General features: G+C 37.4%; 2 protein-coding genes across 4 annotated transcripts; both read left to right on the top strand.

Annotated features, from left to right (window-relative positions):
• The first annotated feature begins 2,180 nt into the window (after nucleotides 1–2,180).
• LOC143852574 (protein EARLY RESPONSIVE TO DEHYDRATION 15-like) lies at nucleotides 2,181–13,189 on the top strand. Of its 3 annotated transcripts, XM_077362013.1 has the most exons (4): nucleotides 2,277–2,336; nucleotides 2,471–2,570; nucleotides 12,049–12,404; nucleotides 12,870–13,189. In XM_077362013.1, the coding sequence occupies exons 3-4, from the start codon at nucleotides 12,089–12,091 to the stop codon at nucleotides 13,031–13,033; spliced, it is 480 nt and encodes a 159-aa protein (XP_077218128.1). In that variant the 5' UTR covers nucleotides 2,277–2,336; nucleotides 2,471–2,570; nucleotides 12,049–12,088; the 3' UTR covers nucleotides 13,034–13,189. The 3 variants fall into 3 exon arrangements, with proteins under 3 accessions (XP_077218129.1, XP_077218127.1, XP_077218128.1); XM_077362014.1 differs by lacking the exon at nucleotides 2,471–2,570 and having other exon boundaries at nucleotides 2,181–2,336; nucleotides 12,873–13,189; XM_077362012.1 differs by lacking the exon at nucleotides 2,471–2,570 and having other exon boundaries at nucleotides 2,181–2,336.
• A 6,358-nt stretch (nucleotides 13,190–19,547) lies between these two features.
• On the top strand, nucleotides 19,548–21,777 carry LOC143852915 (ubiquitin-conjugating enzyme E2 19-like). Its single transcript, XM_077362568.1, has 6 exons — nucleotides 19,548–19,839; nucleotides 20,694–20,721; nucleotides 20,825–21,052; nucleotides 21,222–21,285; nucleotides 21,396–21,455; nucleotides 21,562–21,777. Exons 1-6 carry the CDS (start codon nucleotides 19,727–19,729, stop codon nucleotides 21,603–21,605), a joined length of 537 nt encoding a protein of 178 aa, XP_077218683.1. The 5' UTR covers nucleotides 19,548–19,726; the 3' UTR covers nucleotides 21,606–21,777.
• Nucleotides 21,778–27,466: the final 5,689 nt, after the last annotated feature.

The following is a 27,466-nucleotide window of genomic DNA, read 5'->3' as shown; positions in this document are numbered from 1 at the left end:
ATCATTAAAAGCTATAAAGTGAGGAATACCCTTATCAAAATAGGGGAGTATAAATATAATTATTTTTACTTTACGAATAGTTTAAATTTTGTCATGGGACAACGCTAATGGGCTTGATTAATTATTGTTAGTCTATCACTAGGAAGGGTGGTGTGAGGTGGGCCAGTCCTTTTCATTAAAAAATGACAACATAATTGTGTATGTCTTACAAACCTCTTGAAAAACAAAAATAAACCGGAAGGGTGTTGCTCTTTGGCGTAAAGTCATGGGTTTCCTCCCCCAGTGACGAGCGTTCGAATCCCCCTTGCTTACCCGATGCGCGCGGTTTCCGGGTGATTGCGTGGATCCGTAGGGAAATAGTCCTACCCCCGATTCCCCGAAGGAGGTGGGGACACTCTTCGTTACCAAAAAAAAAAAAAAAAAACCTCTTAAAAAAAGAAAAAAGAAATAGAACAAATTTTTCAGTCAAGAAAACTATGGAAAACATATTTTCACTGAAAAATGTTCCAAAAAATTGGCCATTTGGATACATGGATTTTATAATCCAGGATTGTAAAATCATGACTTTATAAGCTAAAACTTGTATCTTCTAAGCCAAAACCTGGATTTTACAATAGTGAAAATGTACAATCCAGGATTTAGCTAATAAAATCCAAATCTTAGCTTATAAAATCTAGGTTTTAAATTGTAAAGATTATAAATTGTAAAGTGGCTGAAAAATAAGAAAAAAAAAAACGTTTTTCCCTTTATCACGGCCAATTCCCATCCTCTCCTCACTCAAGCACTCCCGATTCTCTCCCTCTCTCACCCCCCTACCAATGGAGATAAACTAATATTTCCATAGAAAATAAATTCATGCCTGCCATTTCTTTCGATGTAAAATGGGCGTAAAACAAAATTTATGCTCATTTGCCCCTTAAAAATGAGTATAAAATATATGTTATGCCTGTTTTTCGTAAGAAACAGAGCGTAATGGAAAAAACAAAAAAAAAGAGTTTACAAAACACAAGAAAATTCATTAATCATGGAAAATTCTGAAAAAAAATTCCCTATATACAAACCGATGTTATTGAATTTTCATTGAAATTTTATTTTCTAAAGAAAAATGAACTTCTGAGACCAATTTTGTTTCAACAAAATAGAAATATATCATCAATTTTTGGTTACCAAAATTTAAAGGTATTTTGCTAAGGAATTTCGTAGAAAGGCATTCGCGGTTGGCTGTTGCATGAGAGAGCAGCCACCTGAATTAAATGAATAAGAGAAAATCTGCTCAAAAGTGTGCGAAATGCTTTTATGTGAAAGTCCCTAGCAAATCCCAATTTTGAATGTTTGATACGGAGACCTAGAGGTGAACCGAACAAATGGCCTCCTCACACGTTAGTAATCTTGGGTCCTGATTTTTTGGCTTTTTTCCTTTAAACGAAGAAGACCAACTCTCATGCCATGTGGCATGTACGTATTTGTACGGTTGTTCCACTCTCCGTCTGCTTAGCAGAATCCTGCAGAAAAAGAGGGAGTGATCTCCCCCCCACCCCACTGTAAGATAATGCGCCCCCTTGTAACGTGAATTGAGGGCAGACTTCTAAGATTTTTTGACGATAAAAATCAAAATCACTTTAAAATGGGGCGCATCATCTTAAAGGGGGCGAAAAAATCATCTCCCAAAAATAAAATGGCAGCAAGCACTGAAAATAACGTGAATTGTGGGCAGACTTTTTAAGGCCATTTGACGTCAAAATCATGTGAAAGAGGGGGGTGAATCATCTTAAAGAGGGCGAAAAAATCATCGCCCAAAAATAAAATAGCATAGCAAACACGCAAGAAAATGAAATCCATTTCAAGGTTAACTTACTAGGATTTTTAATAATTTGATCGATCCACCATAAGGCCCACTAAATCAACGGTTCAGATCCGATCCCAAACAGTGGGGTCGCATCGGATAACCCATAGCAATACTTACCGCCTTTGGAAGAAGATAAATTCGCACCCCCTGTAGGATAATTCGCACCCTTATAACGTGAATCGGCAGACTTTAACGCTTTTTTAAGCCAAATCACGTTATCAGGGGTGCGAATTAAGAATTATCTTACAGGGGGAGCGAATTTATCAGCATATACTCGGTTTGACGACCGGCTTACTCTCTCAACCTGACTCCGAGCCAACAGCTTCGGTACTCCGAACCTGTAGGCTCGGTATCCGAACCAGTAGGTTCCGCGAACCCGGCATCTCAGCCTATAAATAAAGGCATATCCCCGCGTCTTAAGCAAACGCGCATTTGACGGGGAGGATTTTTTCTTCGTATAGATTTGAGGAGATTTTTCGATCTCGTAAAGGTAAAACGAAACAGAAAACTTTATTTGCTTGCAGATCTGTTGGAAATTTCTGATTCTGGACGTGTTTAATCTGTTCGGATGATTTTTTGTTCTTTTTCTATTGAATTCTGATTTGGAGAGATTGGATTTCATAGATCTATATTCGGTTTTTCGGATTTGAAGGTCAGATCTATGTTATTGTTTTCATTTGAAGCTCTGATCTTGAAGATTTGAAGCTCTTCCGAATTATAAAAGGTAAAAAAAAAAGGATTAAATTTGTAATCTCTAGGTTTTTGTTCCGATTCGGATGATTTTTTTCCTTTTTCTATTAGGAAAGATTAGATCTCGTAGATCTATATTTGATCTTTCGGATTTGAAGGCCATATCTATGTTAATGTGTTCATTCGAAGCTCTGATCTTGAAGATTTGAAGCTCTTCTGAATAATCAAAAGGAAGATCGTTAAGCTTCTAAAGATTAGAAAAAACGAGTTTTGCTTTTTAGATCCTTGTATTTTATAACTCTTTTGTCTTTATTTGATGGAAAACCCTCCGATCCGTATCTTTTTGGTTTCAATTGGTTATATAGAATTTTTTTTTTTCCGGATCTAGGGTTTGGACGGTGGTATTATCTATGTAAGCATAGAGTACTTTGGGATCTTCATTTCTTAGTAAAGAGAAAGGTCAGAGCCCTAGATCGCAGAAGTATGTTTAGATCTATCGGGGATTAGGGCTACTTTTTGAAAGTTTAGGTAAGTGGATGGATGGATAGTCTGGAATTGTGGATTGATTAGCACGAGCGCCGAACCCGATTCCTGAGACTGGGGTTTCAATGTTAACGCACAAGATTGTTCCCATAAAATTAACCTTGGGTTTATTTCGTTATTAAAAGACTTAATGAATGAAAAAATATGGAGATTGATATGAAAATTACATGAGCTCTAAATATCTTTAAAAAAAGTGTTCACCTAAAATATTAGGAGCTAAGTTTTAAAACCCCCTGTGTCATTGTGGACTCCTTTTTTTTTATCTTGGCTGCATTCTTGTCCGCTTTCATGTTTTACTCTATAAAATCATTCGATACTCCTTTGACTTTCCTGCATTATGACCGCGTCAACCGAGCACTCAGTCACATCAACTGAGTACTTGACTGTGTCGTGCCGAGTAGACTAGGGTTTGATTTGGCCGCATTTTTACACGCATCCGCATTTTAAATCACTTTTTAGGAGTCTACCCTTCAGGTTGTGATGATGTATTGAACATTTTAAATCACTTGTTAGGAGTCTACCCACAGGTTGTGACGATGTATTGAACATGCAGCTGAGTATTTTTATAACAATAATTATTTCTTCTCGGCATCTTGAACTTTCTAAATGGGTTTGTTGATTGAAAGTACTACGTATATTATCTATTGTAAGTGATAAGCTAGGCTATCGCACAGATTCTATCATCTTTTATTCCGTAAGTTGTATTTTTGTTGAGAATTGTTGGCACCTGCGATAACGCATCAGATTATTTCTTATAATGATTGTCATATATTGGCTTATATCTTTTTATTTTGGTTGATTAACTACCCGCCTCCATATAGCTGGAAACCAAGAGTAGAATTCAATATAACAAGAAATATAACTATGTCAACCAAACTGTGGAATTAGAATTCAATATAGCAAGAAATATAACTATGTCAACCAAACTGTGGAAGTAGAATTTTATGAAAATGGTGTGGAAGTTAAATTTGACTATTTGCAAATAATGCTTATAATGTTTAAAAAAAAACTGATATAGTTTCGGGCTTCTAAAGAGGCCTTAATGTACCATTTGCAAGTGACATTAAATTAAATAATCTTATTTGCAAAGGGCCAATTTTGGTGGTATCCAAAAAATGCTTTAAAGAACATTATATAAAGCCATAATGTGGCATATAATTCTACATAACATTTATACTTTGTTTAAAGAACAATCGAGAACTTACTATACTAACTAGGGCACCTATTTTTATTTTCTATTTTTTGAATGGTACTAATAATTTATGAAGCATAGGTGCGGGTACGACACGACACGGGTACGTGGGTACGTGATTTGCTAAAAAAACCGGGTGCGGGTACGTTTGGGTACTCCGAATATAATAATATATTTATTATATATTTATAAAAATTTTAAAAAAAAATTGGAAAGCAATCAAATAACAATAACATCACCAAAATGAAAAATTCTAATATTAATCTTTATTTCATAAGTGATTAAGTTCCATATTTCACAACATGAGGTATCAATACATCATGTTTTGACAAAATGAATAGTTTTAGAGACCAAATTATGAGATTTTTTATACCGGACTTTTGGGATTTAATAATGTTTTGATATGATAGATTTTATGAATTTTTAAAATTTGAAAAATACCCCACCGCTTGGAAGTTAAGAAAGTTAAAATTTTGACCCGACCTTTTTCTTCGAATTTTGTACTAGAACATGAGAGTTGACTTTTTTTTCCTTTTAGATTTGGGTCTTGAAACTATTTTTAATAAATCCAAATGGGGGATATTTGGTTATTTACATGTAAATCTTAAGTAAATAGACAATAAATGGTTTACATGTAAATACTGAGTACAAGAGAGGAAAGAGAAGCATCAGGAAGAAGCAGGACATGTCGGGTACGCGTGAGTGCACACCCTAAACGCACCTAACAACCAAAATTGGTTTTTTTTTTCTTTTTAAGATGGGGTACGTACGCAAGACGTACCTGGAGTGTACCAGGACGTACTCGCACCCCATACGTGTCGGGTATGGGTGCGGGAGCCCCGGGAGAGTACCCGTGCTTCCTAACTAATAATGGCATTTATGGGGGACCATATTTTCTAGATTCTCTTAATTAAGACTACCCACAAAAGTCAGGAGCATAAGAGTAACTCAACGAGGCAAAATTTGGAGAGTTTGGAAAAAAATTGGAAAAACATGTTTTTTGTACCAAGAACACAAACTAGAAATAAAACCCATAGGATGACGACATTATCATTCCCAAAATTTGATCGCTCATTCCCATCCTATGGTGGTTTTATGATTGCTCGTTTATAAACGCTCCATTGTTATCAACACCTGTGGATAGTATCAGAGTCGGTATAAACTGAGTAAATTCATTTAGCTGACTCAATAATATGAATGCATTAATGAATTTATATTATAAAAGAGATACATAATCAATACCAAGAATGTACGCAAAAATAAGCTGGTACACAAATGTATCAAAAGAATGATAGGAATAACGGCTAAATATGTGAGCATGGTAAGAGAAAGGTTCATGTTGTGAGTCAATAATGGAGGTCATCTAAAAACGAATCTAAAGCATAGAAAAAATATTAATATCACTATTATTAAAGAGTCAACTATCATTTGCCTTGCTAGTGAAAAATCTTTTAATTTTGGAGATCCGAAGGTGGGTGGAACAACCATTCTCTTCTCTCTCTCTCCTTCTACTTCTTTTTTCTCTCTCATCCTATCACTTTCTCTCTTCCCTTCTTTTTTCTCTTTATTCTTCATTTTCTCTTCATGGCAGCTCTATTTATAGGTGTGCATAGTAACTTATGTATAATACCCGCATAGTAATGCATACTGTTTGAATATATATTTTTAGTAAGAGTCGTAATAAATTCATTGGTGATTTCTTAAAGTAGTTGTCAGTGATTTATTTAAGTAGTTGAGAGTGGTTGATGATGGTGAATAAATGAATAGTAAAGGCACTAAAATAAATGAATAGTAAAGACTTATAAATAGTACAAGAACGATTAATATTATCTTATATTATTTTTATTATTATTTTATTTGAACGAATTTTGTCGATTGTTATTTTAATATTAAAAAGTTAGGTGATTTATTACGATCAAACGTTTTCGTCGGTGATTTATTACAGCAATATTTAAATCCAATGGTTTTAGTCGGTGACAAATGAAAATTTTATGGTGGTGGTTGTAGGGTGGGACCCGTTGGCGGTGGGACCCGCTTGTGGGCCCTGCCTGTGAATAATACGTGGTGGGTACCACTGTGTAGTAAATATAAATAATAAATTTGAATAGTATTTGATAATAGTAAATGTAAATAGTAAATAGCATATGTGAATAGTAGATTTGAATATTTTTATTATTATTTTATTTGAACGAATTTTGTCGGTTGTCATTTTAATATTAAAAAGTTTTCGTCGGTGATTTATTACAACCATATTTAAATCCAATGGTTTTAGTCAGTGACAGATGAAAATTTTATTGTGGTGGTTGTAGGGTGAGACACGTTGTCGGTGAGACCCGCTTGTGGGCCCTGCCTGTGAATAATACATGATGGGTCCTATTGTGTAGTAAATATGAATAATAAATTTGAATAGTATATGATAATAGTAAATGTAAATAGTAAATAACATATGTGAATAGTAGATTTGAATAATATTTTTGCATAGTAATTGTGAATAGTGTTATTGCATAGTAATCTTGAACCCTTGCTGGTACATCGCACTGCGGGATGAAGGTGGTGATACCAACTTTAACGACCCCAAGGGGAGTGGATGGTAAGATCCCACATTGGAATGGGAGTTAATGCTTTTTAAGAAAACTAGTTCATTGTATGGATATGTCATAAGATAGGGTAGATAGGTTGTACTTAACTCAATATATACCACATATAAAATCCTTCATAAAACATTTAAAGGAATTTAGGGAGTCGAATTTCGAGGACAAAATTCCTTTTAAGGGAGATAGAATGTAATATCCGGTCCCACCAAAGGTAAAAATTGCAACAAATAGAGTAGAGTAGGGTAAAAAGATGACAGTTATTCAAAAACACTATTCAAGATTACTACACAATAACACTATTCACGATTAGTATGTAAAAATACTATTCAAATGTACTATTCACACATATTATTTACTATTTACATTTACCATTGTCAGATACTATTCAAATTTTACTATTCATATTCACTATTTACAGTGGGACACACCAAGTATTATTCATAGGTAGGGCCCACAAGCGGGTCTCACCGCAACGGGTCTCACTAGAAGCAGGTTCCATTGCCAGCGGGACTTACCCCACAACCTCAATCATAAATTTTCATCTGTCACCGACTAAAATCATTGAATTTAAATATGATTGTTATAAATTACCGACGAAACCGTTTGATAGTAATAAATCACCCACTTCGGTTTTTAATATTACAATAACAATAGACAAAATTCGTTCGAATAAAATAATAATAAAAATAATATAAAATAATATTAATCGTTGTTGTATTATTCATAAGCCTTTACTATTTGATTTATTTTAGTGTTTTTACTATTCATTTATTAACCACCATCAACCACTCTCAACTACTTTAATAAATCACCAACAAATTTGTTATGACTTTTAATAAAAAAATATATTATAATTTTATGCAATACTATGCATTACTATGCTCGTACTAGTCATGGGTTACTACTATGCACACTTATAAATAGAGCTGTTATGAAGAGAAAATGAAGAAGAAAGGAAAACAGAAGGCAGAGAGAAAGAGGGAGAGAAAAAGAAAGAGAAGAGAGGGAGAAGAAGGGAAAGGAGAACGGTCGTGCCACCCACCTTCGGATACTAAAAAAATAAAACGTTTTTCACTAGCAAGGCAAGTGATAGTACTCTTTAATAGTGATATTAATAATAATACTCTTTAATAATAGAGATATTAATGTTCTTAGTATTATGAATCGTTCTACTTCTACGTATCAACTTCTTGATGAATTTTTGAAATCATGTTGCTCGTCTTTATTAAATCCGCAAAATATATTTCTAAAAGTTGAATAAGATGTTATGTTCTGAAGTACGAAAAAGCTTGAAAGATAGCCAATGTACAGAAAGAAGGACGATATGTGATCAAAGAGTCAATACACGAAAAAGCTTGAAAGATAGCTAAAGTGTAAAAGGTGGGAAAGATAATTTGAAAATCCAAGAAACTGAACCGACTCTGCCCATTCTGTCGTTTTCTATGTTTTAGATTCATTTTTAGATGACCTTCATTATTGATTCCACACCATGAACCTTTTTCTTACTATGCTCACAAATTTAGCCTTTATTCCTATCATTTTTTGATACATTAATTTACCGGTTTGTTTTTGCGTGCCTTCTTGGTATTCTTATGTAATTTTTTTATAATATAAATTCATTAATGCATTCTTATTATTGAGTCAGCTAAATGAATTTTGCTCAGTTTATACTGACCCCGATACTATCCACGAGTGTTGATAATGAAAATTAGAACAATGGAGCGTTCATAAACGAGCTAACATAAAACCACCATAGGATGTGAATGAGCGATTGGATTTTGATAATGACAATGTCGTCATCCTATGAGTTTTATTTCTAGTTTGTGTTTGTCGGAAATGGTCCCTAGCAAGGTTATTTTGAGGAGATATCATAAACTTTAATACTATGTAATAGGATTTGCTTTAGTTTTTTTTTTAGTTTTTTCATAGCGACCCTATGTGTAATTGGAAATCTCTATAGGATTTAAACGCGGGAATTGAGGTCATTAAAGTGTGTGTGTGTGTGTGTGTGTGTGTGTGTAATGGGAATTCGAGTTAAAAAATTGATTTTTTTGTGAGATTTACAAATAATTAAAGAGAAATTGATGAATTATTTGCCAAATTTGTGTTTTTATAATAATTGGGATTTTTAAAATTTAAAACAAGGATAACAAATTCGTGATTTTTTTGAAGAATTTTCAATTATGCAGAGGATTGAGTGTTTATTGATGATGTCTGAAACACCAACAGCCAATGATGATATTGCGAGAGATTCACACACCCTACTAATCAAAATGCATACAATTGAGTTTGTGGAAAATGAGAGTTTTGGATTGAATCATATCAAATAAATCCATTGATCATGTGATTCAGAATTGAGATACAGACGATGTAAGGGATACCTACCTAAATTCTGACCATTTAAGGGAAGGGATTCAGACATAAAAGGCGTGTTTGGTAGGGTGATAGCTAAATTTTAGGGAAGGGATCCATACATAAAAGACGTGTTTGGTAGGGAGATACCTACATTTTAAGGAGGAATTGAGACCTAAAAGGCGTGTTCGGTAGGGAGATACCTATTCCTGGAGGGATGGAGGATCACTGTATCATCCACCCCTCGCTCTCACTCCTTCAAACAAAATTAGAAGGTTGTAATGGGAACCTCCCTCCAAATATGGCAACCACCGGTTTTCCTTTTTCTCTTGCCATATTGATGTCTCACCTTAACGACTGAGATTTCACAATCCTTTCTTATTTCCTCTCCGCCCTCCTCCTTCCCTTCCCTTGTCCTGCCAACAAACCAGAGAATAGGGGATCGCTACATCTGAAAGAAATACTCTAGCTGAACACGCCCAAAAAGACCAATTAAGTTGAAGCCACAAACATTGAGGAGAAATTTAATTACATTGAATGTGCATCCAAATAATTCTACTACGATATGCATTTCTTATGACTTAGAACTTCTACCCATACTCGCTGTCTTCTGGCAGATCATAAAGAGGCCAATAAAGTCAATTGGAATCACTAACATCAAGAAGAAATTTGTATATATTGAACACCCAGCATGTGATTTTACGACAATGCCCAGTTTCCCGGCCATTTTTGTGGTAGCATTCGGATAAGGAAGTCTTTGTTAAAGAATACTTCAAATGGATGGATGATAGAATCTGGTGGAAGATAAATTGTAGACAACTTTTTTTTATAGAGAAGTGGCTAATCGGTAAAATCACTAGAGAGATGGGATTCCTACCACATAAAAAAGACTAGCAAGGACAAAAGGGTTTGGATCCGGTGCTCTTTCGGGATTTTTTTTCCCAGTCAAATCAATTTACTATCGGATCACACCTTGTCTTGTGATCTCGCAACCGGCCAGAGTATGGGACATTCCTGCTCCTCCGTGGGTTTTATGCATTCTGTTGGACAACATTTCTAGATAAGATCCTGACTATGGGCGACTTATGCAACCGTCATATGCTTATCACCGACCAGTGTTCTCTATATGTTGAGGCCGACGAGTATGTGGATCAGATGTTTCTTCATTGGAAGTCAGCCAGAGAAGTATAGACCCAGAGTCTTAAGAGATTCGGCCTTGCATGTGTCTTTCCTGCTCGAATGGGCGAACTATGGGAGTTTTGGTTTCATGTTCCTTGGCAGAAAAAGGGAAGATCCTTTGTAACATCGTTTTGTTGGCCACTATTTGGACTCTATGGAAAGAAAGGAATGCTCGGGTTTTTAACGGTTCGGTAAAGAGCTCACAGTTTAATTTTACAAAGGCGTTCGCTCCTAACCATTTCATGCATCACGATCCTCCCTTCTTTTAGGTTGGTCTCATCTTACAATCTGTGGCACGGTTGGAGAGAGATATGTATGAGCATCGACCCTGACGATTCTCCCTCCCTCGGGTGGATCCCTCCTAGGACAGGATACTTGAAGCTTACCTTTGATGAGTCTAGCTTGGGCAACTCAAGGCCATCAAGAGTTGGTGGCATCCTTAGAGACGAGAGTGGCTCAACCAGGTGGGTCTTCTTGGGTTTGATTGGATTTGCAGATTCAAATGAAGGGGAAATGACTCCGGGTATAAAGATTACTGATAACAGAGACCTGAGCAAGGTAATTATGTAGGGAGACTCCATCAATGCCGTTCGTTCTCTTGATGAGAGCTGCCCCCATCCGTGGAGATCTGATCACATGCTTGACGAGTTTCAAGATCAAATAGAGGGCTCTTCTGTTATCTTTCAACATGTTAGGAGATTGGCAAATAGTGATGTTGATAGATTAGCTAGGTCGGAAGCCATTAGAGATACATCTTTGACTTCCTCCCCTCTTGAGGTTTTTGTTGATTCGTAGTAATACATGTGTATTGACCATCTCGGTAGTAATACATGTGTATTGACCATCTTCGTCATGGTGGTTTCCCCCTTCTGTTCTCTATTAGTAAAAATTTTCATCATTTGAAATAAGTACCTGTATATTATCTGAGAAATTATATGGTGCTCGACCTTGAAGTCCCTTGTGAGCAGTACTTCAAAAGTACTGCCATTGATATTTGATCCAACAGCAGACTCTGAAAAAGTGGTCTGCTGTTGGATCAACTATCAAGGGTGGTACTGCTAGCAAGGTACTTGACTGTCGGGCACCATATAAGAACTCATATTTTCTAGCTTTTAGTGATTGAGAGTTTTTTATTTTTTTGGAATGGTAAAAAGTAACTGAGAGTATTATACATTATATCGAGTGAGTGGTAATCTACAATCCCTCTAGTTGTATTCTTTTTCTTCCCATAAGTTGTGTTGTTGTTAACTTGTTAGGAATTGTTGGCACCTGTTATGAGTTTAAATTTTTTAATATAATGGTATTTCTCATATTGCGTTAACTTATTTTATGTTGGTTGAGTAGAAAGCACCATTCCCCCTTCTTTCCCAATGGTGTGATTGTATTATTATCATGGTCTCTGCAGCAACTCCTGATCTTAAATTTTTATCATATTCTGCTCAAAAAAAAATTTAAAACCTTCATTCTCCTGATTTAGCTTAGCGCCCGATATCAAAAATTTACACACTCTTTTCTTCTTTACAGTTACATTGTCTCTTTATTGCTCGCTAACTGCCCTCTAATTGTGTCTGATGTAAAAGTAGAAGACCTACCTACCCAATTTTCTTGTTGTTCTCTGTTTTTCACACTTGGCATTTAATTTGTAATATCAGGTTAAGTACTAATAATAGATCGGGAGATTGAAAAAGTGCCATGGCAGTAGTTTCGGGAAGAAGATCTACGCTGAATCCAGATGCCCCTCTCTTTATTCCACAAGCTTTCCGGCAAGTAGAGGATTTCTCACCAGAATGGTGGGAGCTTGTGAAGACTTCAACATGGTTCCGTGACTACTGGGTCCATGAGAACCAGGAACAAGAAAATTTCGAAGGCAACGAGGATGTTGAAGATGACATTGCAAATTTGCTGCCTGAGTCGTTCGATCTTGGCATTGATGAAGAATTCCAAAATCAGTTTGAGTTTACCACTGAACCTGCAAAAAATGAAGAATCGAAAGAGAAACCACGATCAGGTATGCAAGTGGGATATAACTCCCCTATTTTCAGTTCTGAAAAATTAGCTTTGAAATTAGCCGTGAACAGCTCTGAAAAATTATCTGTTACTGACGTTAGCAATGACAAATCGGCATATATTTTACAGATTAGGGATATGTAGGTACAACTCCCTATTTTCGGTTAAGGGTGGTTGAATTTTATAGTTCTCTAGATTTAGATGAAAAATTATCAAATGCCAGCAACTCTGGCATGCGTGCGCTGGTCCTAAATTATCTGATCATTCCATATTTTAGGTTCCTCTTGAGATATTTTGTATAAGGAACTCTGGTATGCCTGCGCTGGGCCTTTGGTTACCATGCCGCGTGAAGTAGAGCGAGTTTATTATCACATGGAACTTTTTATCATAGATCATTAAAAACAATTTCATAATCAAAGGTCATTAATTAAGTGTGAAATTCATGATTATTTATTTTGTTTGATAGCAGGATTGGAAATAGAGGCAGAGACACTCATTAAGAACCTGAGCTTAAAATCCCCTAAGGGTGGCGTGAAATCTCCGGTGGAAGGTGCAAAGTACAGGGAGAAGGCTGTTCAATGCGTGAGCCCCAAGTTCAGCCCCCGCCGCATCATCCAACAGCCCCGCTAGAAAACTATAGTTGCTTCTACTCAATCCAGATGTAGTGCTCTCTACTCTCTATCTACCCGTTGAAGAAAGTTGTAGAAAAACAATGTAAAAATATGCTGCAAGGAAAAACCAAATTCATGTGCTTTAGTAAAACATATTCCAACTTCCTTTTGTCCACCCTCACTTACCTCCAGTTCTCACTACACTCTCTGTTTTAGGCCTTTGCCATGCATCAAAATCCGTTCCTATCCAATGATTCTAGCCCGGCGTTCTGTATTCTCAACTGCAAATTGAAGGGTTAGGATCATCCAATAACCCTAGATTCTGATATACGGCTCATTAATACCAAAGCCTAATAAAGTAAAATGGCTTGATCCTCAAATAAGTGGCCCAGTAGGCAGGAGGTAATGTTTTCTTGGAGAATATGCAAATCCATGATACAAGAGCCCTTCTTATTATAATGCATGTTCTTGTGGATTCTCTCTTCGTTTTACGCTAAGAAACAATAGAGGGGCCCTAACATGAATGAGCTTATGACCGCATCGGATAGAGATTTCCTTGTCAAGGCTTAGGAAATCTCTCAACAGTGAGTTGTGGATGAAGAAAAAATAAAAGGGGAAAAAAAAGGTTCACCTCTTTATTTATTTCTTTCAAAGATACTGGAGAAGATAGCCCATAAATTTTCAGGCAGGTCTGTGTTTAATATCAAATTTTAGGCACGGTAGAGCTTGTTTATAGACCTTCAATGCTCCCTCATCTAGTTTGATCGTCGAGGCCTTCTTTCTATTCTATTCTTATTGTGTGCACCTAACTCAATTTTGCTGCCAAACCATTCTCTAACTAGAATCTTAGTTGAATTAGGAGAGAAAAATGAAAAACAAGGCAACTCCCAATAATCTTCACATTAGCTTGTTTCTTAGTTATCTTAAGATTTTGCACGGCTATCTACCTAGGGCTGCAACTCGGGTTGGGCGGGTCGGGTTTTGGAGAACCCAACCCTACCCGAGAAATATCTCGGGTCGCGTCGGGTTTTTTTTCGGAAAACCCACGATTCCCAAACCCAGCCCTACCCATGATAAATCTCGGGTCTGGTCGGGTCGGGTTTTTTCACGTTGATGCAAATTTTTAAAGAAAATTCTTGTTTGGCAAGGCAACTCAACTCATAGAAGTAGAAATTACACTCACAGTACACTTGAATCAAACAATGATGTAATTACACTCACATTACACTTGAATCAAACAATGCTGTAATCAAACAATGTTGTAATTACAATCAAACAATGCTGAATCAAACACTTGAATCAACTCAACTCATAGAAGCGGAAATTACACTCAAATACAATAACAGTGGGTGCGTGGGTTTTTACTTTTAACTTTTAACTAACAATAGAAAAAAATGTACATACTATAACTTATATAACTCGGGTCAGGCCCCTTCAAACCCGGCTCGACCCGAGATTCATGCGGGCTTTTGAATGCTCAACCCGGCTCGACCCGAAACCCATGAAACCTGAACCCAACCTAGGCTATTTTCGGGTCGGGTCGGGTAAAACCCGGCTCGAGTTGCAGCCCTATATCTACCGGTCCGGTGTCGACAATGTAGACACCCATGTTGACATCTTAATGAATTTATCAAAGACGATGACTAAAATATCTCATATTCAGGTCAAGTAGGAAAACGTCATTAGGCCATGTAGAATGTAGAATTTGATGAACAGTGGTGACATCCTAGCTGAGAAAACCTCTCAAAAGGGAGGCTAAAGAGAAGGCAAGGGAGAGAAAAAACTTGAGTTGAAGCATTATATTGGGGGAGATTGAATCGAACCATCAAATTTACAGAGCATGTGTTTAATATCAAATTTTACCAGCAGCGGGGAGCTTGTTTGATCGTTGAGGCCTGCCTGGGTTTGATCGCTATCAAAGGTTGTGCTATAGACGTTTTAGTCATTATCTTTTGATGATCATGCCCCATCACAGAGGGAGGGGTAGTTTTGCCATATTGAGAAAGAAGAAAAAAAGGAGGAAAGAGGGGTAGTTTTTTCATTTTGAGAAAAAAAAAAAACAAAAAAAACTGGAGGAAGTTGTTGTTAACATGCGAAGAAGCTATTTGTTCGGTTCCATTCTCGATTACCATATTATTTTATATATATATATATATATATATATATATATATATATATATATATATATATATATATATAGGAAAATGATTGTGAGCTTGAAGCTCATATAGCTTATATGAGTTTGAGGGCCCAAACACATGTGAGCCCACATTGTTAGGATGATCCAAAACATTCATTTGAAAGGCCCTTATATAGATAGGGTGTGTACAAAAAATCAGCTCCATAGGATCATCCTAACCCATCCAAAAGTGGAGGGCAAAATGGACAGACACCGTTTGCCACAAATCTGCCCATTTTTGCCCTTCGCTTTTGGAGTTGTTAGGATGATCCAATGGAGCTGATTTTTGGTACACACCCTATCTATGATGGGGCCTTGTAAATGAATGGTTTGGATCACCACAAAAAATGTGGGACCCATGTGTTTGGGCCCTCAAGCTCATATAAGTTATATGAGCTTCAAGCTCACAATCATTTTCCTCATATATATATATATATATAGTATGTTTTGTTAGGGATTTTCAAAATGTTATTGGAAATTAAAAATGATTTTCACAAGTTATATTTTAAATATAAAAACAAATTTCAGCCAGGGCCAGTCGACCGGGGGTTCTCGGGCGACCGCAGATTGGTTTCTGGAAACATAGACAATTTCCAGATAGGTATGGGCGGGTGACCGTGGGTAGCCCGGTTGACCGCGGTTCTTTGGATCGAGAAAAAAAAGAAAAGAACAGAAGCATTTCAGCGGGCGCCGGGCGACCGCGAATGTTCGAAAAACTATCCGTTGGGATAAAATAGACATGACTTTTCACTTCCGTTTTTCAACATTTCTTCATGTCTTTTGCTTCCCAACAGTCATGGATGTTTTTGAAACACAAGGGACACTTTGTGGATGATCCAAAACAATTAAATCACAAAAAGATGTGATCAAATGGTCATTATTCAAACAAATCCAAGAAATGTCTTGAAGGGTTGTGTTCCTTAATGAATAGACATCTAATGCTCTATAAAAATAACAAAAATCTGTCTTTTCAATATGAGTTTTTCAAGATAGAAGACAATTATTGCTGCACTTTCTCTTTCTCTATAGCAATCTCTCACTCTCTTGTTTTCAAGTTAATTTGTTCATAAAACAGTGCACTAAAGACTGTTTTATGCAGAAACATTTTTAGTGATTTTCTCTAAGGCTTGAAGTTCTTGAAAGGTGTTTTGGGTTTGATTCCGCTTGTGCAAAGCGTCATCAAACATTTGTAGGATATTCCTAGAAGGCTTCATTGTATCTTGGAGGCAATTCGCGGATCCCCTTTGCACACAACTGGTGGGGGCAAAAATTGTCTTAAGGAAAGAGACATCACGCCTTGAAGCATCTATTTTCTTCTCAAATTTTCCCATCTCCACAACAGTATTTCCAACATGTTTCCACTGTAAAAAAAAAAAGAAAAAGAAAGAGAGCTATATATTAATCACCTTAATTTTCATTGGTGATCGGGACCATCGCCACTTGTATTCAGTAGGATAAATGGTCTTGATTGTATATATGTCTGTATGGGGTCTTATAATTGATTGTTAGAATAATAGAATTGATAGTGAAAATTACTTTTTGCCCAGTCACTCAATAGCAAAGGAAAATTTTCCAATGGGGGACATCAAAATACGAGAATTGCCAATCGGGGACATACTTTTGAAAAATTGCTAGAGAGGGACGAAATGGGGGTTATCAAGTCTATAAAAGGGGGTTCAACCCTCTAAATGGGGTTATCAAATTCTCAAAAGGGGGTTATCAACCCTCTTTAACAATTTTTCAAAAGTGTGTCCCCGTTGGCAATTCTCGTATTTTGATGTCCCCCATTGGCAATTTTTCCAATAACAAATACCTGACATCTTCCTAAAAGAAATTTAATTAAATTAAAGACAACTGCTAGCAAAATGAGAATCTGCTTTGTTAAAAGGGTCAATTACCAATGGGGGACAAAGTTCGGTGGAATTATCAATAGGACCCACGCTTTTCAGAAATTATCAACGAGGGACAAAAGAAGTCTTGTCATTAAAAGCTGGACGAAAATGCCCTTTTCTTAAACAACATGTTTTGCTTTTCCACTTTTCCCTCTTCTCTCTTCTTTCCCTCTTTTTTTTTTACTTTTTCATTTTCAACTTTGTTTTTTTACCTTACCAATCATCTTCTTCATCATTTAGCCACCATTGGAGGAGGGAAAACTCGAAAATTTGAAACGTGAGGTCATTCTCATCTATCTCTCAATATCTAGGTTTTGTTTTTCACTTGTTTTAGTGTTTTGCATTTCTCCTTCTCCCTTTCAATGGAGGATGAGGAAGATGAATCGTAGGCTAGAAAGAAAAAAATGTGAAAATGAACGAGTGAAAAAAAACAGGAAGTAAAAACGTGTTCGTAAGGGACTTGTTAAGCCCATTCGGAATTTGGTAACCCCATTTTGATACTGGATAACCCCAACCCCAGAGACTTGAAAACCCCTTCCAAAACTCCAGTACCCTTGGGCAATTTTAAGGGACTTAATAAGCCCATTTGTAAATTGGTAACCCCCTTCCAAAATTCTAGTACCGTCCACCAATTTTTAGGGACTTGATAAGCCCATTCGGAAATTGGTAACCCAATTTTGATACTTGATAACCCCAATCCCAGAGACTTGAAAACCCCCTTCCAAAACTCCAGTACCCTCGGACTTGATAAGCCCATTCAGAAATTGGTAACCTCATTTTTGATACTAGATAACCCCAATCCCAGAGACTTGAAAACCCCCTTCCAAAACTCTAGTATCCTTGGCCAATTTTCAGGGACTTGATCACCCCATTCGAAAATTGGCAACCCCATTTTTTATACTAGATAACCCCAATCATAGAGACTTGAAAACCCCCTTCCAAAACTCCAGTACCCTCGGCCAATTTTCAAGCACTTGATCAGCCCATTCTAAAATTGATAACCCTACTTTTGAGAGTTACTAACCCCCTTCCAGAGAGTTGATAGACCACTTCTGCTACAAAACCCCCTGCCTATAGCAACTCTTCTAATGGCATTACAATTCTGCTCATGATAGAAATAACAAAAGAAATTGAATTTGTTTTCATTAAATGTGCTTCATGTATTACATCCCAATTTGTGTATTACAAAAAAAAATTTAAGTAAATAAAAAAATGTGTAGCCATCCATTCATGTGTTACATCAACTTTTTCTTATACAACCACTTGTCTTCCAAAAAAGTGAGTGAAGCCATCCATGCATTATCTCCAGAACTCACCCTAAAACACAAATCGCTTAAACCCTAAACAAGATAAATCAGAAATAGAGGAATGAAAAATAGTGCAAAATCCTAAAAAAAAGAAATACAAAACCTAAATACAAAGAGATAGATGGTAAGAACTCAACATTCAAGTTTTCAAGATTTGCCAACAACAATGGTGGTTGAACAGGGAGGAAGATGACTAGTAGGGTAAAAAATAAAAAAGGTGATAATGGAAAAGTAAAAGAAGAGGGAAAAAGAAAAAAAACAAGGTCAAAACGTGTTCTAAATGCCAAAGGGCATTTTCTTCTAGCTTTTACTACTGACAAGACCTCTATTGTCCCTCGTTGATAATTTTTGAAAAGCATGGGTCTGTTGATAATTTTGCCTAATGTTTGTCCCCCATTGGTAATTGTTCCTTGTTAAAAAAAGGATTCTTATTTCTTGACATGTGTACAGACAGGATGCACCAAACGCCAAGCAAAATTTGGGCTCAATCGAAAATTTGAAATGACTAAAACACTCTTATTTCAGGCTAAATTTTTGAAGTGCAACCAAGTGACCACGAGCCAGCCGGTGATTGGTTTAGGTGAAGTGCGATTTTTTTTAAATTTAACAACCCCTACCTGAGAAAAAAAAAGTAGGGTCCACATTGTTTGGGTGATCCAAACCATTCATTTGATGGGCCTTGACATAGATAGGGTATGCCCAAAAAATCTTTTCCATAGATCATCCTAACCCTCTGATTTGCCACGGCATAAAATGGACCGCACAATATATAAACCTTGATTAATCGGAGGGTTAGGATGATCTTATGGAGAAATTTTTTTAAGCACACCATCTATGTCAAGAGGTCCATCAAATAAATGGTTTGGATCACTCAAACGAAGTGGACCCCCCTGTATTTTGGGCCTTCGCATGCATGCACGCCCGGCCACTAATAACTCTTCTTTTGTGGAACAAAAAGACAAAAATCTAACAATTCAAAAGGCATCTCATTATTATAAGCCTCAACTAGCCGTTATGGAATTCAAAATCAAGCTACACCGTGCAATCCAACGTTCAAATATTTCAAACCGTTGATAAATCGATCCGTTGCTTTATCTTATTTCTAAAAGTCATTTAAAACAAACCCTCACACCCCCACAATTTTCCATTCTCTTTCTCTCCTCCTCTCTTTCCGTCCTTCTTGCGCCCCATTCTCTTTTTCTCTCTCTCTCTCTCTCTCTCTCTCTCTGGTTCTATCCTTCTTATAAGATCTTCTTCTAAGAGATCTTTTGTGTTCTAAATTCTCAGAGATCCTTTATTTTCAGATATCTCTCTATCTGAATCATAAGAAAAATATGGAAACCAACACCCAAAACAACACAACTGTGATGGCTGCTACTCCAGCCTCAACCACCAAACAGCCTCTCCCTGTGGCAAAGAGCGTCGAAAGTCAAGCTGTTCTCAAAAGGTATGTATTCTTTTCTTATGTTTTTGCCTTTGTTCTCTGATTTTATGATCTGGGTATTCTTCTTTTCTGGGTTTTTCTTCTTAGGTTGTTTCTTTGAAATGGGTTTTTTTGTTTTCTTCTTTAGATAGGTTCTTTGTATAGCCTTTTTGGTGATTGAAGCCTAGAAGGGGTATCTAGAGAGGGTTTCTTTTCTTCTTTTATTTTGGATCCCTGAATGGAGCTCTTTGTTTTGGATGTTGATCTTGTTAATTGCTTTTCTATTTCTTTTCTTTTAGGTTCTTTTGCATATTTGAATCTGTGAATTGAGAGCTCTTTGTTTTTTTGGATGTTGATCTTGTTAATTGCTTTTCTTTCATTTCTTTTGGGTTCTTTAGCGTTAGATTTCTGTCCTTTTCTTTTTTTTGTTCAATCCGTGCATTCATGCTCTCTTTCAATGGGTTCGTTATATGGGTTTCTCTTTCTTTTTAGTTAAGAATATGGTTCTTTAGGGATTTTGGTCCTTCTCGTTATTTGGGCTTTTCTCCATCGGATTCTGTTTCTTTTTAATTAGAATATGTTAGGGATTTTGGTTCTTCTCATTATTTGGGCTTTTTCCATCTGATTTTCTTTAGGGTTTTTTTCAACAAAGATCCCTCTATTTCATTTTATTGTGCTTCTACGAATTGAAATATCAAATTAGGGTTTCAAGTGAGGTTGGTATTTCCATTTTTCCAATGGGGTGGATGTTTTAGGGTTTTCTACTTTCCAAATTCGCACATTGATTTGACTTTTTCATATTTCAGTTTATTTTGTTCAATTATTCTTATTTCTGATGGACTTTTCTTTTCTGTTCATCTAATCTATGATGGAAACAGGCTACAATCAGAACTAATGGGCTTAATGGTAAGAATCATGCCTAAATTTCTTGTCAAAACCCTTTATAATCCTCTATTCTGAGATAAATCTTTATTTAGTTATAAAATTTTCTTTCATGTTATTTTTTCAGATGTCAGGGGATCCTGGAGTGTCTGCTTTTCCTGAAGGAGATAACATCTTTTGTTGGAAAGGGACAATCAATGGAAGCAATGATACAGCTTATGAAGGAATGGTCTACAAGCTCTCCCTTTCATTTCCCATTGATTATCCATTCAAGCCTCCAAAGGTGAAATTCGAGACCATGTGCTTCCATCCCAATGTTGATCTCTATGGCAACATTTGCTTGGATATTCTTCAGGTAAAAATACCCATCTCTTTCTCACTTCTTATTTACTTGTTTTCTTTTCCTCTACAAACATGGTTTTTGCTTTGGTCATCTACAAAACAACACATATGTTTATCTTTTCTTTCTTTTTATAGATCAAGTTTGAAAAGAGAAACACCATCTTTTGTTTTTGAAATTTCAGGATAAATGGTCATCTGCTTATGATGTGAGAAGTGTGCTGCTTTCCATTCAGAGTCTCTTGGGAGGTAATACAATAAAAAAGAAAAAAAAAATTCCTTTTTTTTATGTATATAGAAACTAACAAACTTTTGCTAATATGTTCAATTTCTTTGTTCATTTTTGGTGTTCATTTCAGAACCAAACAATGCCTCTCCTTTAAACCCTCAAGCAGCAGCTCTTTGGAGCAATCAAGAAGGTATGTTATAGTGATAGAATGTAAAATATCAAAACAGCAGTCAATTTACATTACCATTACCTATCTCCATTGTCTGTGATTGAAAATGTATTTCCCTTTTGTGCAGAATACCGGAAGATGGTTCAAAAGCTTTACAAGCCTGTTGCCTAGTCTTGGAAAATTGTAGTGGGGGTTGGGTGGGGAGGGATTGTTATGTTGTGGGGTTCTTTTGTTCTTGCCAAATTAGTGGATTTTTTCTTTTTAGTTTTTGGGCACAAGTTAGTTGATTAAACAAACAAAAACAAATTCATGAATATGATTACAGTGCAGTTTATCAGTTTAACTCTCAGTGTGCTTTTGTTGGTTAGAGACTGCTGCGGGGTGGTCTCCGTAGAAGCACTCTAAAAAAATCAATCAAGACAAATTGGACATGGTGACAAAGGGACCTGATATTTCCACTCCTTAAATTGGGCAATTCCACCATCAAGTTTCTGTCCTTGAATTAAAAAAAGAGTGATGCTAGGGAAACTGAGAGTGAGTAGGACCTAAAAGGGGACCAGACAAATTGTTTCACGCCACAACATCACTTGTGACGTGAGCAATCCCTTAAATTTTGGGAAATCATCAAAAAGTAAATTTTTTTTAACACATGGCATATTCTCATTGCAGGTCCCGTTTTAGGTCCTACTCTAGGTCTCCATATCATTTTCCTTAAAAAAAAAAACATTTTAGAAAGAGATATGACGCGCAGGGGGGTGGGCAATTCACGCAAAATGGTGAAGTGCATTTAAAATGGTAAATGGAGGTGTCTCCTTTCAGCCCATTTTTGCAAGGGTTAAGAAAATTCCCATAAAGGGGTGCTGCCCTAGCCCATATTAGGCCTTTTTCGGAGAGAAGAATAACTTGTAGCAAATTTTGTGTTATTCATTTAATTCATATGATGGCTGCTCTCACATGATGCAAAGAAGTACCATCTCTCTCTCTCTTAATTCATCTCAGGTGGCGTTCTCTCTTGCAAAATTGTATACCAAATCCCAATAAAAATAGTACAATAAAAGATCTCTCTCTCCATCATTTTTTTTATATATGGTGCCGGAGCATGAAGTTACCACCCAGACTCTTGAAAACTGGGCTGGGCCGGATCAAATATCAAGGGCAGTACTGCCAACAACACTGGACTTCATGCTCGGGCCATATCAACAGAAGTACTATCCCCAGCCTCTTGGAAACTGGGCTGGGCCAACAAAAAAAACTGGGCTGGGCCAACAACACTGGACTTTTCATGCTCGGGCACCATATAATTTCTTTCTTTTGTCTGCACCCTGTTCTTCGTGTTTTTCTCCTCCTCTCAAATTTTCATCCCTTTTTATCTGTTTTTATCTCATTGCCCCGACTTCCCCTTCCCTTCTTCTCTTTCACTCAGCTTCTTTCTCTTCCCCCCTTTTGTTCTTCCAGCATAGTGTGCTTCTGGCATAGCAAAGGGTGAAAAAAATGACCCTCGGTCCCTTTGAAAAACCAAATTAAAAAGACAAAAACAAAACAAACATAAAGGGATGGAATGTCAAACAAGGTGCTGATATCAATCACCCTCCTTCCCTAAATTATGTCCAAAAAACTCGATGCGAGGCCGAAATTATAGTCCTTGACAATCAACTCATCAGACAATGCATGATCATTTGAAAACGCTTTAAATAGACTTTTGCCAAACTCGGGCTTAAGAGCCTCCTTTGGATACCTCTAAACATTAATCAGATAAAAATCTTTGTTTGGAATAATACTTTTATTTTTCCTGTTTTCCATCTCGTCATATTCTCTCTTCCCACGGCTCACATCTATCTCTCTCACACTACTAGGTAAGTCAGGATTGGGATTGAGCATCTACCTCCAATTGGTCAGTTCTTCAACCATGTGGTCAGAAGTTCAATCCCAGCTTACCTACTAAAAAAAATGTAAATTAGGATTCCATGTTTTTTTTTTCAATGCTTGCCACTCAATGTTTCATCTACAAATAAAGCTAAACTAAACTAAGGGCACATTTGGATAGCCTATATATTTGGATTTGGATGTGGATTTGTTATTAAAAAATCCATGGATTTGAAATCCAAAATTTTAAAATTCACAGATTTATAATTAGCATTGTGATGATTCGAAAAAAAAAAGAGAAGGAATTGGGAGTGGTTGAAGAAGGAAGAGTAAAAAGCAGAAAATAATCTATTTTAGAATCCAAAATGCCAAGGAATCAGAATCACAAGCTTTGATGCGAGAGGAGTGCCCTGAGTAGAATTTAGTTTTTAGTAGTCACAAAAGAGAGCCATAATTTTGTCGAGAAGATTTCTAAGAAAAATCAATCCAAAAATGCTCTTCTCTGGTGTCTGGCTAAGCACTTACTTTTCTCAACATCCAAATATTTAATTAGAGATGCCAATTACCCCAGCCACCCTCCTCGGAACAAAAAAAAAGGCCCGGGTTGACATACCTGTTTTCAGAACACGAAGCATGAAGGTTAGCTCGAAGCTAGATGACCATTACGGATGTTTTCAGAAGCTGCCGAATTCTCTCTGGTTTCCCGCCGGATTCCCTCACTTGCACTTGCAGTCTTAGTCTTGACCGTTTAGCGGGGCATTTCTTAAATTTTATTGAATCCGGTTAACATGCGTTGGAAGTGTTTGAATCCCTGGGGATTTTCAATATTTGTTGCCGGTGGTCTTTAAGCTTGTTTGGGCAAGAAGACAATCTTGTCAGACCCCAATGGGTTCCCCCCAGATCCCACTTTGGATCTTTGGGGAGCATTGATGATAGGTATACTAGAGTGAGAAGATTGGAATTTGGGGCCAGAAAAGTCCTGGCCGTAGAGCTTTTGAGTTTAATCGACGTGTGCCATCGAATGACAGCAATTGGATGTGCTCGAAGTGCCATTATAAAATTTTTGGCTCACGCAATGTCTTTAGGAAATCCTCAGGACCTAAGAGTAAGCTAGCTCCATCTCTGGTTTGAAGACCAAAAGATGGTCCCCCTCAAATTTCTGTTCATGACGATCTCCCGGCTCTTGAGAGCACAGTTAGCCTGGTGGAGGAAAGGAAAAAGAATCTCAAGAGTTGCCTCGTTGGGAGCTTGAAGTCTGGATCCTGGCTATTGAAAGATGTTTGGGAGTGGGCTAGAGGATGTTGGGGTCTCCCTGACCTGCAAAAACCTTTTTCCATCAACTTAGTGGACATCTTATTTTGCTTTGAATCGGAATCCCAGGCCACTTCTATTCTCAGATGTGGAGGTGATGCCCTAGGGGGCTACCTCTCTTCTCCTCAGCCTTGGTTCCCAGCATATAACACGGGTGCTAGAACAATAAAGATCAGATTCTATGATATCTCCCTTCATGCATGGTCCACGTCAACTATGGAGATCCTTGGCGTTGGACTAGGTGATCCAGACCCACCTTTATGGCAACCATAACCACTGCATGGCTTTTGCCTCGGCTCTGGTCATGACACCCCCTTTGGAAAACTATCCCCCCCTTTATCAACTTAAGACTAGATTCCATCATTTATTCAGTAGGAGTTAAGGTGATCTCTAAGGATAGTATTAACAACCTGTCGTTGGTAGTGGGGGAATTAAGTAGTAAAGATAACTCGGCTTTTGAATCAGTTTGGTTTAACCAAACCGAAACCGAATTTTTAGTTCGGTTTCAGTTTGGTTTCGGCCAATTTCGCCACCCCTTACTCATATTCATTGGAAATCGGGGGCACCAGTTTGGTTTGGTTCGGTTTGAGCCCCAAACCGAACTGAACCAAAATTTGAATCGGTTTGGTTTTACCAAATCGAAACCGAATTTTCGGTTCAGTTCAGCCAATTTTGCCACCCCTATATGCAGGCTTCCGACAAGGCGTCGTCGGTGATAGTCGTCCCACCGGAAAAGGTGGCAGATGTTAATCCCGAGGGTAATGATAGTGACAAGGAGCCGTTTGTGCGTCCCTCTTTGAATTTTGAATTGTCCAGCTCCTCGCCTGTTTCAATAGACAACAATCCGCCTAGATTGTCAAAGAGCAGAATTGTTGCTGTAAGTGGGAAGTGGAGTCAGCCTGGAAAAGGGGCGATGCTAAAATCATTAAATGTAGCAGCAAGTGGCGAGAAGGGTGAGACTCTTCGAAAAGACCTTGCTGACAGTTGTACACTGAAGTCGGCAAAAAAGAAGAAAGCTATAAAAATAAAAAGCAGATTTTATAAGGAGAGTAAAAATATCAAGGAGAAGCGTGTCTACATATTGGTCAAGGTAATATACCGTGTAGAGGTACTAATCCGGAGGCACGGTTGCAAGCTACTAGAGGCGGCCTTTCTGTTTTTAATAGAAGACTCAGAGGCATCTTTAGGAAAGAGGATTATAGGAAGAAAAAACTCGTATTCGATTCACAACAGTTTCTTCGAGACTTCGATAACTTTCTAGATCCAGCTATGTTAGGGGAGGAAGTGAACCAGATTAGTAACACAAGGAATGTTCAGGATTTTACATTCGAAGCTAAAGATTTAGACCTCCTGAAAGACCTGAGTTATAATGAAAAACTGGCGAGGAAGGAATTACCCACTCCATGTGAGGTTTCTTTGATCCCGCTAAAAACGTGATGGGCTCAGTTAAGGAATGACTCCAGAGGCAGTGCGGGTAACTGCCATAGTCCATCTGAGAAGACAAATGATAAGGAATTGCATGTGCCCCTCCTCGAACTCCCCATCTGTAGTTAAATTTTAGATAAGGAAAGGTGATCCCGTAGACGTCGCTGGGAGGAGGAAAAGAGGTGTAATCAGGGGCCAGGAGCAGGCCGACCCGGTTGATGAGCCCATTGTTTTTCAGGACTCGTTAGGGTTCAGGGGCGGAGGCACATATAGCATGAGAGGGGCCATGGCCCCCCAATGACTTGGAAAATCCCTTTTATAATGTATGGATGTACATGCATGCTAAAATAGTTTAGTGGCCATGCCCAACTCCCCCCCCCCCCCCCGCGAAAAAAAAAAAAAAAAAATTGACCATTGCAAGTAAGTGTAAATTAGTCCAGCCCCCCCAAGTGTAAATTCCTAGCTCCGCCCCTGCTAGGGTTGGAAGTAAGTTAGCTAGTTGGGGAGCGTTTGGGGCCTATCGTGGACACTAAAGGTAAGGGTAAAATGGTGGTAGATACTTTAGGGAAATCCGAGGATCGAGGGTCGTTCTCGGAAGAGTTTGATGATTTGTTATCAATGGGGGGCGTCTTTGGGATTGGATATAAGGAGGATTTGGGGGTGACTAAAGAAATGTTCTTGGCTATGAAGGCAAGAGATTTGGAAGAAAAAAAGGAAAGAGAGAAAGAGGCTGAAAAGAAGACTGGGGAAGGGGTTCTTGACAAGTAATGAGTTCCCTTTCCAAATTAGGTCTTTCACAATAGCTTGGTATGAGTTCAGGAATTTAGAATTTTTGTCATTTAGGGGAGACTGCCTCAGTGTCATGGCATAGTTGGTTGAGAAGAGTTTTTTCAAAGTTACCCAGTAGATTTGTTAGATGTGTAAGTACGGGGGAGATTTGGGGAGAATGGTTATAGTTTTTTTTATTATAGAGGGATGAGGGTCATGGTTTACATAGCAAAGAGAATGTATTCGATCTATATCCAGAGGAACTGCAGATCCAAAGGTTTTGGCTTGAGAGACTATGTCTTTCGCTTCAACTAGACTTAATCTAGATACTCCTAATTTGCTACTTTATTTCCTGGGGTGTGGTGATAACTTTAGAGCTTCAAAATCTGGGTTGTTATGTTATCTGACTTAATAGGGACTGCGTTAAAGAGAGGTTTCAGGAAGCAGAAGGTCGTATTTGGAGTTTTAAAAGATAGGTTGTCACTGGCAGGAAGAAGGGAAGGAAAATACATGTAACTATATGTAACTGCTTATTTCGATGTTTTGTTACAGGTTTTGGGTATGCCCGGTCTGGTTCTTAATCATATCTTGTAATTCAGGAAGCGACTCCTTGTCCCAACTGCTATTTTAATATCAATAAAATGTGTCATCTTTCAAAAAAAAAA

The sequence above is a fragment of the Tasmannia lanceolata genome, unplaced genomic scaffold (genome assembly GCF_043159265.1).
Source record: "Tasmannia lanceolata isolate RefF3 unplaced genomic scaffold, GAP_Taslan_0.1 ptg000019l, whole genome shotgun sequence".
Classification (NCBI taxonomy): Eukaryota; Viridiplantae; Streptophyta; class Magnoliopsida; order Canellales; family Winteraceae; genus Tasmannia; species Tasmannia lanceolata.
This window is presented reverse-complemented; position numbering and strand designations above follow the sequence as displayed.